The 18,836-nt window shown below is 44.9% G+C and overlaps 2 protein-coding genes across 3 annotated transcripts in view; one reads left to right on the top strand and one right to left on the bottom strand.

Annotated features, from left to right (window-relative positions):
* LOC115382236 (stonustoxin subunit alpha-like) overlaps window positions 1–18,836 on the top strand; it is an 829,400-nt gene that overhangs the window by 240,682 nt on the left and 569,882 nt on the right. The window lies entirely within an intron of this gene.
* Window positions 13,819–18,836, bottom strand: part of LOC115381313 (protein NLRC3-like) — a 34,857-nt gene continuing 29,839 nt past the window's right edge. The window contains exons 7-9 of the mRNA XM_030082591.1: window positions 17,664–17,839; window positions 14,971–15,044; window positions 13,819–13,905 (exon numbers count right to left, since the gene is read on the bottom strand). Of these exons, the coding sequence (XP_029938451.1) occupies window positions 13,819–13,905; window positions 14,971–15,044; window positions 17,664–17,839 (337 nt within the window). The remainder of the gene's footprint in view (window positions 13,906–14,970; window positions 15,045–17,663; window positions 17,840–18,836) is intronic.

Raw genomic sequence — 18,836 nt, 5'->3', positions numbered from 1 at the left:
TGCACTAGCTAAAAAAGCATGATACAGCCCCTTTAAATTTGAATTTATTGGAGAAGCTTGATATGAAGCTGCAGGGTTTATGCAGGAAGGTGGTGTCTCTCCCCAGATTACCTCTGTTACTCTATTAACCAAGTGGTTCTCAACCTGTGGGTCATTACCCAAAGGGGGTCTGTGACAATTAGTTTGTGTTAATAAAAGATAAATCACAGCTGATGAGTAACTGCAGGACAAAACCTTGTCTAATGGTTGTCAGTTTAGGAGTTATAAAGACTTTGAGAACATGTGATTTAGAACAATTAAATGAATGAATGAATGAATGAATGAATGAATAATTAAATTCCTTGTTATCATTCTTCTTATCATTCTTTTTTCCCATGTTGCTGTTCTTCTAGGGTCTGTCAACGACCAGAACATGGAGTGAAACAAATTTCGGTCAGGCACAAATCCATCTTCAGCCACTCAAAAATACCCATCCGTAATTGGATGGAATTCATCTACAGGTAAGCAAGTAACAGCAGTATCATTAAACATGTGTCCAAGACTCACACCTCACTACATTGCCAGTGTCTTTGTAGTATCCATAAAATATAAAATATGAAAAATCATGCACGGAATGTTTTATCAGTTATTTGGATGAGGCTGAGTTATTGAAATCTGTGCATATAGCATGTCAGGTTTGGTTTCAGTGTCCTTCAGTCAGTGTTCTTCACTCTCCCTCAATATTAGTGGTTCTAAAGAGTACCCACATGGTTTTAGTGGGATCTCCAGCTGACACTGAAATCTTCAGACATCCAGACAAAAGATATGAAAGAGGCACATCACTGCATCAAAAGTAACAAACTATACTACTAATAAAACACCTGAGGGCGGGAAGTGACCTCGCAAGGCGAGGTCAAACGAATGTGCACGATCCCAGGTCACAGATTTCCCAGTCATGGGGATTCTATTAGAGGTCAGGTCCATGGGGACATAGGTTGTAATCCAGTCATGTCCATTTATGGAGCACGAAATGCACAATCTGTTTTGACAGACGTAATTAACTCAGGCCTGCTGGTTTTCACGCTCCAGCCTGGTGTCCACAGCCCTGTGCTCCTGGTGGCGTTACCATGGTTGACTAAATAACCATACAGTGTACAGTATGGACATAGTATACCCGTATTTGGGCATGTCTCATTAGTGACCATATATGGAGACAACTGATATGTTTGCACCTGATGCATGCCATGGTCACACATTGAGGTTAGAGAACAGACTCCATTTTTGGGGTATTGTTGGACTTCACGATATGTATCCAGATGGGATGGGAGGGTCCTCAGTTCAAATATGATGACTTTGGGGGGTCTCAACATGAAATGTTTGAGAAGCAGTTCTCTGTATAATATATCCTCTTGCATCTGCTGATTAGATCGTGGACCATGGTACAAACAGTGGCGCACAAGGATACACACAGATCCTTGTGTGTGGCACACAGAGATCTGTTCGGAGATTATCTTATTAATTTGTAAATGTTATGTGAATAGATGTTAACAATAAACATTTATTTTTTGTCTTTATAGATTTGCTCAGGGGCTGCGGTTACGGCAGAACGACATGCCAGATGACACCACTGCCAGTAGCTCAGCAACCCTGAGCAAAATGGCCAAACGATTAAGGGAAGTTTGTGTAACGGCATTAAAAAAATGAGAAGATGTACAGGTCAGAGGATGGGCGGCAGACGGGAGTTTGTCATCATCGATGAGAGCCATTTTCGTCATAAACCAAAGGTGTGTATTACTAATATTTACTTTCCATGATTATGAAATACAGTCAACTGATGTTTTGTATATGTTCATGCTGTACCTACTCTGTTTGCATATTTGTTTTGTTTCTGCATCAGTATGGGAGAGGAAGAATGGCTGGTGCCTGGAACCAGAAAAAATGGGTTTTTGGGATGCTTGGTGTAAAAGAGAACTCTCGAAGGCCAATTCTACGCCTGGTAGAGCGGAGAAACCGAGCACATCTGGTGCCTCTGATCACCCAACATGTGCGGGTTGGGTCCAACATCATCAGCGATCAGTGGCGCGCTTACCGTGTGCTCCCTGCATTGGGGTATGTGCACCACACAGTAAACCATAGCAGGTCCTACGTTGAGCCCCTTACTGGAGCCCATACCCAACATGTCAAAAGGGCCTGGAGAACTTACAGAGAGAAGGTTTGGAGGCTCAGGGGAAACCGAACAGAATCCTTGCTTCAGCACCACCTTGCAGTCATTGAGTGGACTGAATGGCTTGCCAAAAAGTACCGTCATGGTGCGTTTGGTAGGTTGATTCATGACGTTTCAAGAAAATACAGGTAGTGTGTTGTTTTTTGGCAAGCCATTCAGTCCACAGTGACACAGTGTGTGTGTGTGTGTGTGTGTGTGTGTGTGTGTGTGTGTGTGTGTGTGTGTGTGTGTGTGTGTGTGACAGACTTGTTATTTGAAGATTTTCAAGATGTGTGTCAAGTTTACTTGAAAATTTAAAGATTGCATTTGTTTAAAATGTATATTGTTTTGTTTGGGACCAATAAAACTGACATTTTGTATATCTTTGCTTCTGTGTCATTTTTAAATGCTTAACAAATGCTTTATAAAGCATAGATAGTCCTTACTTTAGATGGGCTCACAGAATATACTTATATAATGGGTAACTAATGAGTAGTAACAGCATTAATAAGTTATTCATTGAGCAAGAAGGAGTGTTTGTAAAACACATACTAACACAGTTGCTAACTCTTTATAAAGTATTAACAACTGAGGTTATCAATGAGCAACAAAGCATTTTTAACCGTGTTTATTAAGTGCTCAGTAATGCATAATACATGCCATACAGATCATGAATTCACGATTAATTAAGCATTTACTAATGCTCAATTAGTGCTTAAGTACTTATGAATGGGTTGCATTTAAAACGTTTATAACTGTGTCTACTAATGCTTAGTAATGTATAAATAATTATTTACAAATGATGAGTTCACGATGAATTTAGCACTTCACTAATGTTTAACTAATGCTTAATGTGTTAGTTGAGCATTTAAAACTGTCTTTACAAATGCTTTGTAATGCATTACTAATGGTGAATTCATGATGAGTTCATGAGGAAGTAAGGATTAACTAATGTGTAAATTATGCTTAACTAATGATTAACTAATGCTTAATAGCGTATAATTATTATAAAGTGTTACCCCATGGAAATAAAGGGCAATCCTCTTCAAACTTAGATAATACAATCCTCTTCTCTTTTTCCATTATCGGGTAATAGTGCAATAAAACACATGCAGTTAAAACACAGCCTGCAACTATACAACTGGAACAGCAGCCTTTTGAAAAGGTAAATAGGTTATACAAAATGCAAATAAGCAGTTTAATTTTGATTTCCGTGCATTTCTGTGCATTCTGCAAATGCCAAGTTACGTAGCCTAAGTCAGTGCAAATGAATAAAATGCAGAACGATCCTTTTCTATTATCCCACTTATTTACGGCAACAGACACGAATGAACAGGCCACAAATGTGACCTCTGTTTTCGGACATCACCGGCCGAAAAGTGGCCTATAAAGTTGCGTGATGTTGGCACCGAATCCTTGGCCACCTGACAGCACTCGCATTCTCAGCCCCACTGCTTTATGTGAAAGCACATTCCTGGCCAGTAACAACACTGTCACACCAGCTCAGTTGTTCATTCATTGCCCTGGTGGCCACGTCCCTGGTGGAGCTGTGTCAAGATAAGCTGCAGATTTTCTTGCCCCCCCCCCCCCCCCCCCCCCCCCCCCAGGCCAGTTTGGAGAGTTGTCACTGCTCCTCCAGAGTTGGCTGAACTTGTTGTCTCCATGACATGAAGACCTCTTTCAAGGGTGAGTCCGTCTCCTGTAAGGACTGAATGTCAGAGGGTGAGAGGAACGGAAGCGAATATACCATGGACTGACTTGTTGCTGCTGTTACATCTGATGAAACTGCTTGCTGAAGACAGGCCAGGACTAAAGTACCAGGTAGGTACTCGACCAGGCTGGTGCCTGACAGATACTGCCTCAAAAGTGCATCAGCCTTCTTACTACTGCGACCCAACTGGTACTAGCTCTACATCACAAACAGCAAGTTGTGCAGCCCACCAATGCTCGGTGACCCCCTATTTAGCAAACTGGACATGTCTTAGTGGGTTGTTATCAGTGAAAACCACACATTTGTGGCCCAAAAAATACTCGCAGAATTGCTCAGTCATTGCCCACTTCGGGCCAAACATTTTAGCTTCATGGAGCTGTAATTGTTCATGTTGTGCTCTGTGGGCCTGAGACCTCTACTGGCATAAGCTCTCGACTGAATACCACTCTCAGTCGTCGGAGACAGGACAGCTCCATGTGACTAGCATCAATCTCGAGGATAAAGGGGCGGGAGAAATCTGCATGCGCCAAAACTGGAGCCAAACCCTGCTTTGTCTTCAATATCTTAAAGCTCTCGTCACACTGTGGTGTCTATGCAGAACCCAGATCTTCTTTCTGCCCTTGTTTGGACTGGCTATCTGCAAGCTGTACCACCATTTTATGCAGAGGACCAGCCAACTGGGCAAACCTCTCCACAAAACACTTGTAATAACTAGGGGTGGGACTCGATTAAAAAAATTAATCTAATTAATTAGGGCCTTTGTAATTAATTAATCTCAATTAATCACATATCGATATTTGACCCGAGATCAGTGAGAACCTTTCATTTTCTAATGGATTTTGGTATAGTGAATCAATATAGTGATACATGAGCTTAAGCAACAAAACACTGTTCATTTTTTCAGCAAGGAAGGAGGAATTTAACCAAGACAAATAAACCAATACACACTGATTAGTGCAACTTTTGTTGGGCTGGGCGAGGGTCCCTGAAGTAGTCGGAGTGACGTCCTCTTCAACTCCAGCTGTATGCGAGGTTTGCGTGTTGGCCGCTGCTGCGACATGCTGAGCATTCAGATGATACAGCAGGCTCGATGTGCTGCGATGGGATGCAAATTCTTTGCTGCACAATGTGCATACAGCTTTGGTTTTATCCACGCTGCCATCCGCTGGCTTTTTAAATCTAAATTTTCTGTGCACGAGACCAAGTAGTGCGCTGTCGTCGGGAGCAGTGTTGCCAACTCCCCAGTAAGGAAAGTCACTATTGGCTGTCCTAAAAGTCGCCAGAAGTCGCTGGATGAGGTCGTTACCTAATTTGCAATTTGCATGTAATTGTAATGGACGCTGTAGGAGAGAGGAATAACGTCATGGGAGAAGCAAAATGTGAGCTAAAAACACCCTAAATATGTTTAGAACTACAATTGAACTAACAAAAGGGTGACAGTTAAGAAACATTTACATGTTCATCCCGCTCGAGGACGGGAGCAGCAGCAGATTTGCTCACGTCCGATCCATTTGAAGTGTGGAGGCGAGTGGTGTGGGTCTGCTCTCTACTCTGACTGCAGCAGGGGGCGCTGCGTGACACTGACCGCTTGTGAGTCCTTTGTGACGGGGGAGGGGCTCACGGCAGCACACGCTGCTCGTTGAGGACAGCAACTAGACATCCTGTCACGTCTCCACAGCACCAGAAAAGTCGCTAGATTTGTCGCGAGTCGCTTTTGACAAAAAAAGTTGCCAAGAGGCTTTGGAAAGTCGCCAGTTACATGCAAGTTAGGTGATGGCGTCATCGAGCGACTTCTAGCGACTTTTGGGACAGCTACTTTCCTTACTGGGGAGTTGGCAACACAAGCGTCAACTCATTTATCAAAACAGAAGAAGAAAGCAATATGGAGGGAGATAAGCCAGCTGGCCTCATGGATTCTACTTGTTTGGTTAAAAAAATGTTGAAGCAGTTTTCTGTTTTCCACACAAAAAGGAACACTGGCTAACAATGCCCTGTTTAATTGTGTAAGAAAAAAGTGTGGTATCTCTTAGTTTTACTTTTCTTGTGGTACTACATTTGTTACAGACCTGAAAATGTAACTCCTGCCAAAAGCCAACTTTCGAGGGACTGCAGAGGGAGCACTGCACACACACACATTATGTTATGGTGTGCATGCTTTAGTTTTTTGAACATTTATTTTATTTGGAGCCTTAAATAAAAAACACATCACATGTTAAATATGTATAATCATGTCCTGTCGTGTTTTTGTTAATGCAATACAGAAAAAAAGGGTGTATTTCAGACATAGTTGGAAATTGCGATTATTTGTGATTACTCATGATTAATTAATTTGTAAGCTGTGATTAATCTGATTAAAAATTTTAATCATTTGACAGCCCCAGTTGTTACACTAGTGAACAAATTTATCTGCGTGAAGGATGACTTCAGTCTCAAAAGAGCCCTTAAGGCCCAATTAACAGTCAATTAATAGTTACCTGCAAAACTGTGAATTGAAATTAAAAGATATGCAGATGTTTAAAATTAAAATCACCGATATGAAAATCTTCAACCAGGAAATAATCATTATAAAAAGCTTTTGTTTCAACCTGAGACAAAAATAAAGTTGGACAATAAACTCACAAAGTCAAGACGAAGCCCTCTCTCTCTCTCTCTCTCTCTCTCTCTCTCTCAAGCATCACAGGAGAACTTCTGGCAAGTCAGAAAAACCTGTTTGACGGGAGATAATAGCAGCAGAGAATATAAAGAGGCATTAATGAATTGCCAATTGTCATTTTATCACACATATAGTATGTTTCATCACATAAACCTTTAAACATGTATTGCATTCCTCGAACCACATGTAATAAGATCAGGAATAATGGAGGAGGTGGCAAAGCAGGTCCTCAAAAGAGGACAGAGAGAAAACAAGTCCTTAGGCTGTCATATATAGGGTGGTCAACCAAAAAGAGACATGCAAACATTATTAGGTCATCATCACAAATCAAGTATGAATTCATAACATTATAAGACACAAGACATACTCAACAAATCAGAGACGTCTCAGTCACCAAAAAGTGGTGAATTGGAGGCAGTAAGAGAGCAGAGGGGGAACAACTCCTCAGGCTCTCACATGTCAAGTGGTCACCGCAACCTGAGAGGGACATGGATACATTAAGTCATTAATCATCACAAATTCAGTGTGATTTCATAAATCATAAAAAATTATAAACTCACCATACTAGAGGAAACTCGACAGCAAAACTTTGGTGCAGTGAAGGCAGATAATGGAGAAAGAGAGAGCAAGTACTCAAACATGGACGGAGGGGGAACTCCTCCTCCAACTCTCACACATCTAGCAGTCAACCTATGAGAGACATGGATACATTATTAATTCTGAAAAATAACACAAATTTTCCTCTGTGCCACACCTAGAGTTGAAAACTTTTGGGATGTGGGTTTTCTTTTTAAAAAATTAAAAATACAATTATAAAGTATGAATACATATATAAAACATTAAAAATTACATAAACAGCAAATTTTAACAGTGGTCACAAATGGAAGAACAAGTCCAAATTCACTGTAGAACAGAGGGAGAATGACTCTTCAAATACAATATTACAACCTGTAATGAAGAATAATTGATAATTTAGTTTATAAGCACAATAAAATGTATAAAAAGGCATAATTAAAATAAAGAATTGCTACGTCCATAATGTGTGATATATGATAACAATCATAAATATTTCTCACCTTATCAGTGTAATAGCTTTTGAAGCAGCTCTCTCTTCTCTGCAAGTCTGTCTGTCACAGAGTCAGAGTCCAAGGCCATGAGAATGTCTTTCTCTGTAGCCATCAGCATAAATGCCTCCAGTTTATCGGATGAAATAGTGCTTCTGAGTCGGTTTTTGATGAACTTCATCGAAAATGTGCTCTCTCAAACCACCTACCATGTCACGTTAGAGCTCTATGAAACACTGGCCCATGCCACGAGGCCCTGCCCACCCTGGTTTGTGTTGTGATTGACAGCTGTCGGGGCCTATCTGGGCCTGTCAGCCCTCGACCAATTGACAATGACAAACATAGTAGACCACTAATATGTTTCGATGCTCATAATACACCACTAGCCCTCTGTAGCCAATTGCCTGGTCTAATTGGAGGGAATTTTGAGAGGAGAAAAAGCAAAATCATCGTGGACCGGAAGGGCCCACTTTGGGTAAACGGCCCACCGGGATGATACCTGGTATGCCAGATGGCCAGTCCACCCCTGGGCGGCAATATGAATCAACATCAACTGTACCCCATAGTGTAGGCCGTACATAGCAGGGAGAAGAGTGACTATGCTCTCTCGCAGCCCCTGGAAAACTCTCCTGCTCCCATCTATTAGCATCAGCATGCCACTCCAACAGGGTACCAGTAGGCTGATGTTGGTCTAACTGCTTTGACTCTCTACGAAGGGCACTGTCGAGGACATGGTCCATAAACTGGTCATGAAGTAGGACAGTCATAGACCACTCAACCTATTTGCATGGAAAGGAGACCTAGTTTAATAACACACAGGCCGTGGTACACTGACCACGCTGCTCAGTGTTCAAGGCTGCTGCAGACACTCAGGCCACAGTAGGACACATACGGACAATGATTGAGTGTAAGCTGAAAACACTCGGCAGCAAAACTGTTAAACTGTCCACCTTGACTTCAGCTGAGGGATAAGCCAACAAAGCATGAATATCTGCCTCAGTCATACCAGGTCACACCAGTGCTGCACACACCAGATTCATCACAGAGGAGTGACATTCAGTCGGAGCAGTGGGACATGTACCTCTACATAGAAAAGCAGGGTGAAGCCCAGTGGCTGACTGAATGAATGTTTCCAGCCTGTGACGGGGACGGAGGAATGGGACGGAACTGCACCTAGCAGAACCGCGAACGGGACGGGACGGGACTGCACCTAGCAGAAATGGGAACTGTTATGTGTCGGAACTGCACCTCGGCAGCAAACAGGAACTGTTACGGGTCGGAACCGCACCTCGGCAGCAAACAGGAACTGTGACGGGTCGGAACTGAACCTCGGCACAAACAGGAACTGGGACGGAACTCCCCCCTCTGCAAAGGCCATCCAGGCAGGGAGAAGCGGGGGAAACAGTGAGCTTCGCCGGTGGGGGCCCAGAGCACATGATCCAGGGGCGAGCTTCGCAAGCAGAGGCCCGAGGTAGACGATCCGGGGGGGGCCGCAGGGGCACAGGGCATGACATTACAATTGTGTTGTCATCCTTTTAGAATCTTGTTAGCGTTATTATTGTTATTTTGGCATCCTATAAGCAACCTGTAGCTACTCTGTGATATAACAGAAAATGGAATTAAACACAACAATGAAAAGTAAGAAAGTGTCTTTAACTTGTCCATGTTTTACATTTATTATTTTTGAATGAACATTTCAAGAAGCACGACAACAATGAAACAACAAACACGAGATGGAACAAAGAAGAAATCACATTTTTAGTTGAGCTAAACCCCTCCCACCTTGTGATAGATCCTCGCACATTCTGACAAGCCCTTCCCACCTTCTGAGAACCTCCTCCAACTCCCCCACCCACTGTCAGAGACAGACAGTCCTTTCTACAGACGACACAGACTCACTGAAGAACCAAAGGACCAGTGTCCAAATCCAGTTAATGATGGGATTCCGAATCCAAATCCAGCATAGACAGGTTGAGTGAATGTGGTGTTGAAGGTGTAGAGGTGGATCAGAGAGTCAGAGGAGACTCTGAAGAAGGACAGAGAGCCAGCAGGACAGTCCACATACACTGCTACTCTACCAGAGGAGGAGGAGGAGGAGGAGGAGGAGAGGAATGTTTCTCTCTTATTGTGTCTGACAGAGTAGCGTCCATCAGAGCAGCTCAGACTCCAGGACTGATGATTCTCTCCAAACACACACTCCTTCCTGTCTCCTTTCCTTCTGATTCCTCTGTAACTCAATGAAATAGAAACTTCTCCGCTCCACTCCACCTCCCAGTAACATCGACCACTCAGATCATTTCTACACAGCAGCTGAGGATAGTGATTAAATCTGTCTGGATGATCAGGATATCGTTGCTTTTCCACCACACATATCACTTTCCTGTGTTTGTGAGACAGTTTGAGTTTTCTGAACAACGAGTTTGTGTCCAGTTGAAGTTGAGTGAAATCTGATGGAGAGAAAAAGAGAAAAGTTCTGATGTGATACATGTGATGGAATTGTTGTTTGTGGACTTCCTGTCATGTTGTTGATTGAGAGAAAGTTTGATGAGGACGCTTTTTGTCAGGCTTCTCTTGTCAGTAATTTTTGAATGAATCCAAAGCTTTGATTGAAAGACAAACGGACAGTGATGAGTCCAACTTACACTTCCTCAGACCAGGTTTGAGCCTCTGCTGTCCACCATGGTCCACCCTGCAGGAAGAAAGACAGTCAGAAAGGTTTTTTCTCCAACATGAGTCCTAACTGCTTCTGAACATGAAGCAGAGCTCCCCTGTTTGTCTCTTGGGAGGAACAAAGATGCTGAAATTGCTCCCAGCCCCCCATCTTTGGTGCTGTTTGAGTAAGAAGAAAAGCTCCCACATTATCATTAGGACACTAAGTCTCCACAGTTTCTCAACAGTAGCTGACACTCTAATGCAGAGATAGATAAAGCTTGAGGTGGAACATTTTGAATTGAAAATTGTTAACTGAACTTGTGTTGCCATACATCTTCAGGAGCAGAGCTTTAGATTTTCTTTATGTCCAGATATTAAACCAAATGAGTTAATAATTCTACCCCCTGACCTGCCACCTTGAAGTGGTGGGGGCGTTTGAGTGCCCGCGTGATCCCAGGAGCTATGTTGTTCCGGGGCTTTATGCCCCTGACAGGGTCTCCCATGGCAAACAGGTCCTGGGTGATGAGCCAGACTAAGGGCAGGTCAACAGCCCTTATGAATATGTTACAATCGAGGTCCTTGACGTTGCCGGTATGGCACAGCTGGGGCCCCACCCTGGAGTCAGACCTGGGGTTGGGGCTCCAAGCGAGCGCCTGATGGCCGGGCCTTTGCCCATGGGGCCCGGCCGGGCTCAGCCCGAAGGGGTGACATGGGCCAACCCTCTGGCAAACCCTTCACCCGCCGAAGGAACTGTAGGGGCCGGGTGCAATGTGGATTGGGTGGCAGCTGATGGCAGGCTGCCCGGCAACCCGATCCTCAGACACAGAGACTGGCTCTAGGGACAAGGAATGTCACCTCGTTGGGGGGGAAGGAGCCCGAGCTTGTGAGTGAGGTTGAGAGGTACCGGCTAGACATAGTTGGGCTCACCTCCACACACAGCCTGGGCTCTGGAACCCAACCTCTCGAGAAGGGCTGGACTCTTCACTTCTCTGGTGTTGCCCACGGTGAGAGACGGTGGGCTGGTTTGGGTCTGCTTATAGCCCCACATCTCAGCCGCCATGTGTTGGACTTCTCCCCAGTGAACGAGAGGGTCGCATCCCTGCTCCTTCGGGTCGGGGATAGGTGCCTCACTGTTGTCTCGACTTACGGGCCGAACAGCAGTGCTGAGTACCCGGCCTTCTTGGAGTCCCTGGGAGGGGTGCTGGACAGTGCTCCGACTGGGGACTCCATTGTTCTACTGGGGAACTTCAACGCTCATGTGGGCAGTGACAGTGAGACCTGGAAGGGGGTGATTGGGATGCACAGCTTCACTGATCTGAACCCGAGTGGTGTTCTTTTATTGGACTTCTGTGCTAGTCCCACTTTGTCCATCACGGACACCATGTTCGAGCACAGGGGTGTCCATAAGTGCACTTGGCACCAGGACACCCTAGGTCTGAGGTCGATGATTGACTTTGTTGTCGTGTCATCTGACCTCTGGCCGCGTGTTTTGGACACTCGGGTGAAGAGAGGAGCAGAGCCGTCGACCGATCTCCACCTGGTGGTGAGTTGGATTCGCTAGCGGAGGAGGAAACCGGACAGACTTGGCAGACCCAAACGTGTTGTGAGGGTCTGCTAGGAACGTCTGGTGGAACCCTCTGTCAGCATGGTGTTCAACTCCCACCTCCGGGAGAGCTTCGCTCATGTCCAGAGGGAGGCTGGGGACATTGAGTCCGAGTGGACCATGTTCTCCACCTCCATTGTCGAAGCAGCTGCTCGGAGCTGTGGTCATAAGGTCTCCGGTGCCTGTCGTGGCGGCAACCCCCGAACCCGGTGGTGGACACCGGAAGTAAGGGCTGCCGTCAAGCTGAGGAAGGAGTCCTATCGAGCCTTGTTGGCTCATGGGACTCCAGAAGCAGCTGACAGGTACTGGCAGGCCAAGCAAACTGCAGCCCAAGTGGTTGTGGAGGCAAAAACTCGGGTCTGGGAAGAGTTCGGGGAGGCCACGGAGGCGAAATACCAGTCGGCCTTGAAGAAATTCTGGCAAACCGTCTGGCCTCAGGAGGGGAAAGCAGGTCTCCACTAACACTGTTTACAGTGGAGGAGGAGCTGCTGACCTCAACTGGGGATATTGTTGGACGGTGGAAGGAATACTTCGAGGACCTCCTCAATCCCGTCGCCACATCTTCTGTAGAGGAAGCAGGGGCTGAGGTCTCAGAGGTGGACTCGTCCATCACCCAAGCCGAAGTCACCGAGGTGGTTGGTAAGCTCCTCGGTGGCAAGACATCAGGGGTGGATGAGATTCGCGCGCAGTACCTTAAAGCTCGTGTACGGAGTTTTGAAAGAAAGAGATTTTTTAATCCAACATCTCGAGATTCTGCCCTCCTGGTGCTTTCATGAGCTACCAAGCCACACCCCTTTCATTGTGCATTGCCTGTGGGGTAAAAATGAGTGCCTCTGAGTCCTACAGCATCCTACATGTTTAGCTGTTTACGGTGGATGTTTAGCAGATAGTGGATATGTCCGAGGTAAGCATAAAGTCTGTCTGGCTGTGCGCACACGTTGATTGACACCATGACAAAGCAGAAGCTCGAAATCTATTGGCTGAAGCTGACCGGCGCTTTTTTCGGATAACATGGGGGTCTATTAGATGAAGGCGGAGCTCATAAATAAATATTTGTATTGCTTTATGCTAATATTATAGTATCAAACCAGACTAACTAACCAGAGGAGGATTCGACCGATAGTTGAACCTCGGATTCAGGAGGAACAATGCGGTTTTGGTCCTGGTTGTGGAACACTGGACTAGCTGTATACCCTCTATAGGGTGCTAGAGGGTTCGTGGGAGTTCCCCCGACCAGTTCACATGTGTTTTGTGGACTTGGAGAAGGCGTTCAACCACGTCCTTCATGGTATTTCGTGGTATCTTTAGGATGCCTCCTGGACGCCTTCCTGGCGAGGTGTTCCGGGCATGTCCCACTGGGAGGAGAGCCCGGGGAAGACCTAGAACATGCTGGAGAGACTATTTCTCTCAGCTGGCCTGGGAACGCCTTGGGATCCTCCCGGAAGAGCTGGAGGAAGTATCTGGGGACAGGGACGTCTGGGCATCTCTGCTTAGATTGCGGCCCCCGCAACCTGGTCCCTGATAAGCGGTGGAAAATGGATGGATGAATGGATGGATGGAGTTAATAATTGATCGAAGGTCTAAGACTGAGATCTCAGAGTTTGAAAGAAATGATCAAATGCCATCTGTATACTGTATATCACTATCTTCTGGGTGATTTTGTCTAAAGTAACACTGTGAATTCCTTGGCTCTTCCTGATGTGTTCTGCCTTTGCCTGTAAGGTGAGGACAAACAGAAGTGTGAAGCAAGATGGAGTACCAGGGAGGATGCTGAAATCATCAGCTTGCTGCAGTGTTCACTAACATGTTTAATTGTTCACTACAGCAAGCTACACCTCCTGCCTGAAAACTGCCACTGTGATCCCGATGCCCAGATCATATGCCATCACAGGGCTGAAAGACCAGCCTGTTGCCCTGACAGCTGTGATTATGAAATGCATTAACAGACTGGTGTTACAGCATGCCAAGGCCCACAAAACGCCTCTCTTTGATCAACACCAGTTTGACTACATCTCCATTACGCTCCATACTGCTCTCACACTGAAACAGATTGAAAGCCCCAACACATATATCAGGATGCTGTTTGTTGACCTCAGCTCCACATTTAACTCCATCAGCCCCAGCAGACTAATTAACAAACCACAGACACTACAGCTTGGAACCTCTTTCTGTCTGTGGTGGCTGTGGTTTAGTGGGGAGAGCAGTCGTCTTACAATCAAGAGGTCGTTAGTTTGATTCCTGTCTCCCCGTCATCATGCTAAAGTGTCCTTGGACAAGACACTGAACCCTATATTGCCCCCAGGTGGATGGACTGAGCGTCTTGCATGACAGCTGCCTCCAGTGGCGTGTGAATGTGTGCGTGAAAGGGTAGATGTAATAATGCAGTGTAAAGCACTTTGGGCTCTGTTAATTCAGGGTAAAAAGTGCTATGTAAGTGTAGAACATTTACGATTTGTGGATCAGTGACATTCTGACCAACAGATCCCAATCTGACCAAGACCCAACAGACCAATCCTTAGTACTGGTGTTCCTCATGGCTGTGTGCTTAGTCCAGTTTTTCTATGCACTGTTTCTGGCTGTGTCGCTTCTCATTGCTTCAACATCATCATCCAATTTACAGATGATACAACTGCTCATCAACAAAAGTGAACATACACCATACAGGGAGGAGGTCCAAGCACTGGCGGCCTGGTACAGTGACAACCACCTCAGACAAATAAGTCATTACTCACTTCCAGAAGTCATGAACCACACCGCACTCAGGCCTGAGCATCAATGGGTCAACGGGGAGGAAGTGGATAGTGACAAGCTTTAAGTTTCTTGGCTTGCACATTTTTGAGGGCCTTGGCTGGATTGTGAATACCACGCACATCATTAAAAAGGCCCAGCGGCATTTGCTCTTCCTAAGAACACTGAGGAGGAGCAAACACCCTCCACCTCTGCCGAAAACATACTTCCACTGCAAAATAAAGTATTCTCACCTATGGCTATACAGTGTGGTATTCCAGCTGCACTGCATCTGAAAAGAGCCTGCAGCAGGTCATCAAGATGGCTCAGTGATTCATCAGCTCCCCAATTCCATGCCAAGAGGAGATCAATTCCAGCCGTCTCCTTCAAAAGGGCCACAGAGATCCAGGAGGACCCCACACATCCAGGACACTCAATTGACCAGCCTTCCCTCTGGCAGACTCAGAGTCATGAGGTCCCACACCAATTATTAAGAGTGTGTTCTAGAAATCCAACATTGCGGATTATTCACAACGTTGGATTCCTAGAAAACACTCATAATCTGTCTATTCAATCAAACTATTTAAACTCCATGATCTTGTCAAGCATTATACATTTATAAGTCTATTCAAAGCATCTAACAAATTACTACCAAATAAAAAAAAAAAAAAAAAAAACTCTTCACGATACACGTGACAACTGATAAATTGAGGGGACAGGTAAATTTCACAGTACTTAAATTTAGATGGACTCGCAAACGTTTTTGTGTGTCCCTAGGTATAGTGAAACTTTGGAACAGCCTGGATATCACACACAAGCATTGACAAAACATTCATAGATTAAAGCTAGGGTAGACGATGTTGTCCAAAAGCACTTTTTGTCATACTGAGTGAAATGCTCCTTGCCCCCTGGGAGAAGTCAATACATTATGTGGACGGAAAAAGGTGCGGAAAAAATCTGACAACTGTAGCGGCCAAAGGACTGTAAAATATCCGACCAATCGTAAGGCACGGACCGCTCTTAAGAAACCAATCAGATGCTGTGCTCCACTGTCTGAACAGCCCCGTCTGATCTGCCTGTGTGTGTGTGTGTGTGTGTGTGTGTGTGTGTGTGTGTGTGTGTGTGAGAGCGTGCGGCGCAGATCGGCTCACAAGACCGCCTCTCGGTAATTACGTCGTGCAACAAAGTATCATAGTATTGTGTGCAAAGTGCTGGTCAATTTACGTTTATGTGTTATGAGAAACAGTGAACCCCGAACATCTCCTTGAATTTAAAAAACCCACCCGGACGCCCCAGACAGGACGTAAAAAGTGGACATGTCCGGGTAAAAGAGGACGGTCACGGCGCGGTCACGTTCGTGGGGGTGTGGCATTGGTCCAAGCACTGATTGGAGTGGGAGGAGCTTAGGGGGGATGGGTTGAGGTGTGCGACTTTCAAATCTTGCAGGCTCTTCAACATCGTCTACCCTGGCTTTAAGCTGCTTTACAAACAAATGGTCTGGTTTCAGTATCTTCAAACTGTGTCCTAACAATCATGAAATATTAATAACCTGTCATGAATTAATGACGTGACTGTTTTGTTTTTTTTTTGTCCCCCACATTAAATTGCTTTATTTAGCCCATTACACTTATTGTTCTTGCTGTTTTTTGAGTTGATGACAGGAAGCATTTGAAAATTCACTATTAAGTGACTAATGAGGTCTTTGGGGTTGGATTAAGCAAGTTCTCTTCTTCCCACTCCCTTTTGCACAGAATAAAAAAAAATATATATATTTTGTTTGTACTTTTTTTTTTTCCCACCCCCAAGAGGCACACTCATAATGCATGCACTGTTAATACAGACTATAGAGTATTTTCAGCTGACGTTACACACCGGCCTCGCAATGCACGCTGAGTAATCTCTGCCATGTTGAAGTGAAGACAAACCGCAGAGCAGCACAGTGTGTGTGGCGTGCTCGACAGAGAAGTCTGCATCAAAGTAGTGAAAACATGGTTCTCAGCTGTTAAGCAACTAGGTGTAGCAACTACAGAGGGAAAAAGGCAGGATTGTCATTTCACAGGTTTCCGGCCAATGCAGAATGGAGAGAAAATTGGACTGCTTTTGCGGGGGGGGGGGGGGGGGGGGGGGGTGCATGCACACTTATTCAAAGATAATGTTTTTATTTCAAATCTAAACAACTATCCAGTCTGGAATGCTGGAATGTTAAAACAATGATGTCAGAAATTTTGTGGTTTTAAACAGTGGCTTGTATTTGTCACAGACAAGAACGTTGTCCGAGTTGCCAATTCGACACTGTCCCAGTTCTCTCACAAAGCCAGAAACAAAATACTCGTAGGAATCCAGGCTCTTGTACGCCTTCATCGCTGATTTTGTGTACGCCGAAGAACTGTTGATTAGATAACAGTAAATGTCCGTGTACTGCAGTACTTGAGTCTCAGCCGTGCATGGCTGGAACAGGCGGCTGGCATCGGGTCTTGCTGCAAGTCTGAAATCTGTAGTTTCTCCCAGTATCAGTCTTTGTGTGTTACGTCAAGATTGCCCACTTGTTCTGACAACACAACAATGTCCCTACACCCTGTATCAGTACACATTTTCAAATTTAAAAAACACCGAATGTGTACGACTGTATATGAATGAAACCAGGTCTCACTTGTTTTCACTCCAATATGGCGGCGTTTCCTCCGATTGCCAACTTCCGGGTCACGTGACTGCAATGACAGTCGTGACAGTCTACTGTACGAATATTAAACTGGCCTTTATGTTATTTATCGTAACATTTTTGACAACATTTTAGCTGTCATAAGACATGTTACCAAACAAAATTCAACAGTACATGCAATGACAAAAATGCTTCTTAATTCTTAAATGTGATATAAACCTTTTGAGGACATCACCTTCATCTGAATGATATTCTCGTGCTCCGTGTTACGTCAGTGAGTAATCCTGCTCATGTAGCAGTCTTCTCACATGTGAGGACTAAAGTCTGCCCTGAAAAGTCCTCTCTGACAATCAACTGGAGACATTTTGAAGAACATCTCAATCTCCAGGATAAGCTCCTGTTGTGTGTCCATACCTGAGAGTCTCCAGTTTGCAGTGTGGATCCTCCACAGCAGCAGACAGTAGTTTGACTCCTGAGGCTCCTGGATGGTTGTAGCTCAGGTCCAGCTCTCTCAGATGGGAGGACTTGGATCTCACAGCTGAGACCAGAGAAGCACAGCCTTCCTCTGAGACCAGACACCCTGACAGACTGGAGGCACAAACATCAAGGTCAAGGTCAAGTATATGTATATAGTACATTTAAAAACAGAAACATACTGCCCCAAAGTGCTTTCCACAATTCAATAAACTGCCATTACATCATAAAAAAGTCAACTATAATAAACAAACACAAGATTAAAAAAAACTCCTGCTAATACAATAAAATAACAATGCCAAAAAGCCTTAAAATCAACTTGAATTGAAAGCCAGTGAAAAGAAGTGGGTTTTCAGCAATGATTTAAAAGACTCAACAGAGGAAGCAGCTCTGATATTAATAGGAAGATTATTCCAAAGTTCAGGGCCTGCAATAGCAAATGCCCAGTCTCCTCTAGTTCTTAGATTAGACCATGGGATGTCCAAAAGAAGATGGTTGGAGGACCTCAAGGTTCTTTGTGGGGCACGCAGCATAAACAGCTCAGTTAAAGGTAGGGTTGGCGATCTTGGTAAACTAGCATGTAGCATGAATGTAGCATCTCCCCAAGGCTCCGCCCAGCTCCCACCCCATTGGAGGAGCTCCCGTTGGCAGCGGAGACATTCACGGCGCGCGCGGCGCTTCCGCATCCAGTGCGTTCCTGGCGTAACCTGTCCTCAGCGCTTCGTTTCTTCATTTTTCTTTATTTGCACAACGCCAAGTTATAGCACACTCAATGGTAAGTAAACCCCCAAACATTCTTCTCCACAATTCTGCAACAACGCTCCGTCCTTCTTAGCGCGCACTGAACCAGGGTCAGTGCACGCCATTGACATGTACGCACAGGGGGCAGGTCGAATGGCGAAGGGATTTGATTGGTTTAAAAAAAGGTGTCCCGGCAAGACGACTGGTTGCTGTTTTTTCCCATTTTACTCCTGCTGTAGATAGCGGATATTTTCCAAAGTACTTTAAAAACATGCTATGAATTGCTTCCCATCGGGTCATAAAGATCATTTTAACCAGTATTTAAAAAAATGTATCTCATTCAGATCGCCAACCCCAGCTTTACAGCTGG

The sequence above is a fragment of the Salarias fasciatus genome, chromosome 23 (assembly GCF_902148845.1).
Source record: "Salarias fasciatus chromosome 23, fSalaFa1.1, whole genome shotgun sequence".
NCBI classification, from domain to species: Eukaryota; Metazoa; Chordata; class Actinopteri; order Blenniiformes; family Blenniidae; genus Salarias; species Salarias fasciatus.
This window is presented reverse-complemented; position numbering and strand designations above follow the sequence as displayed.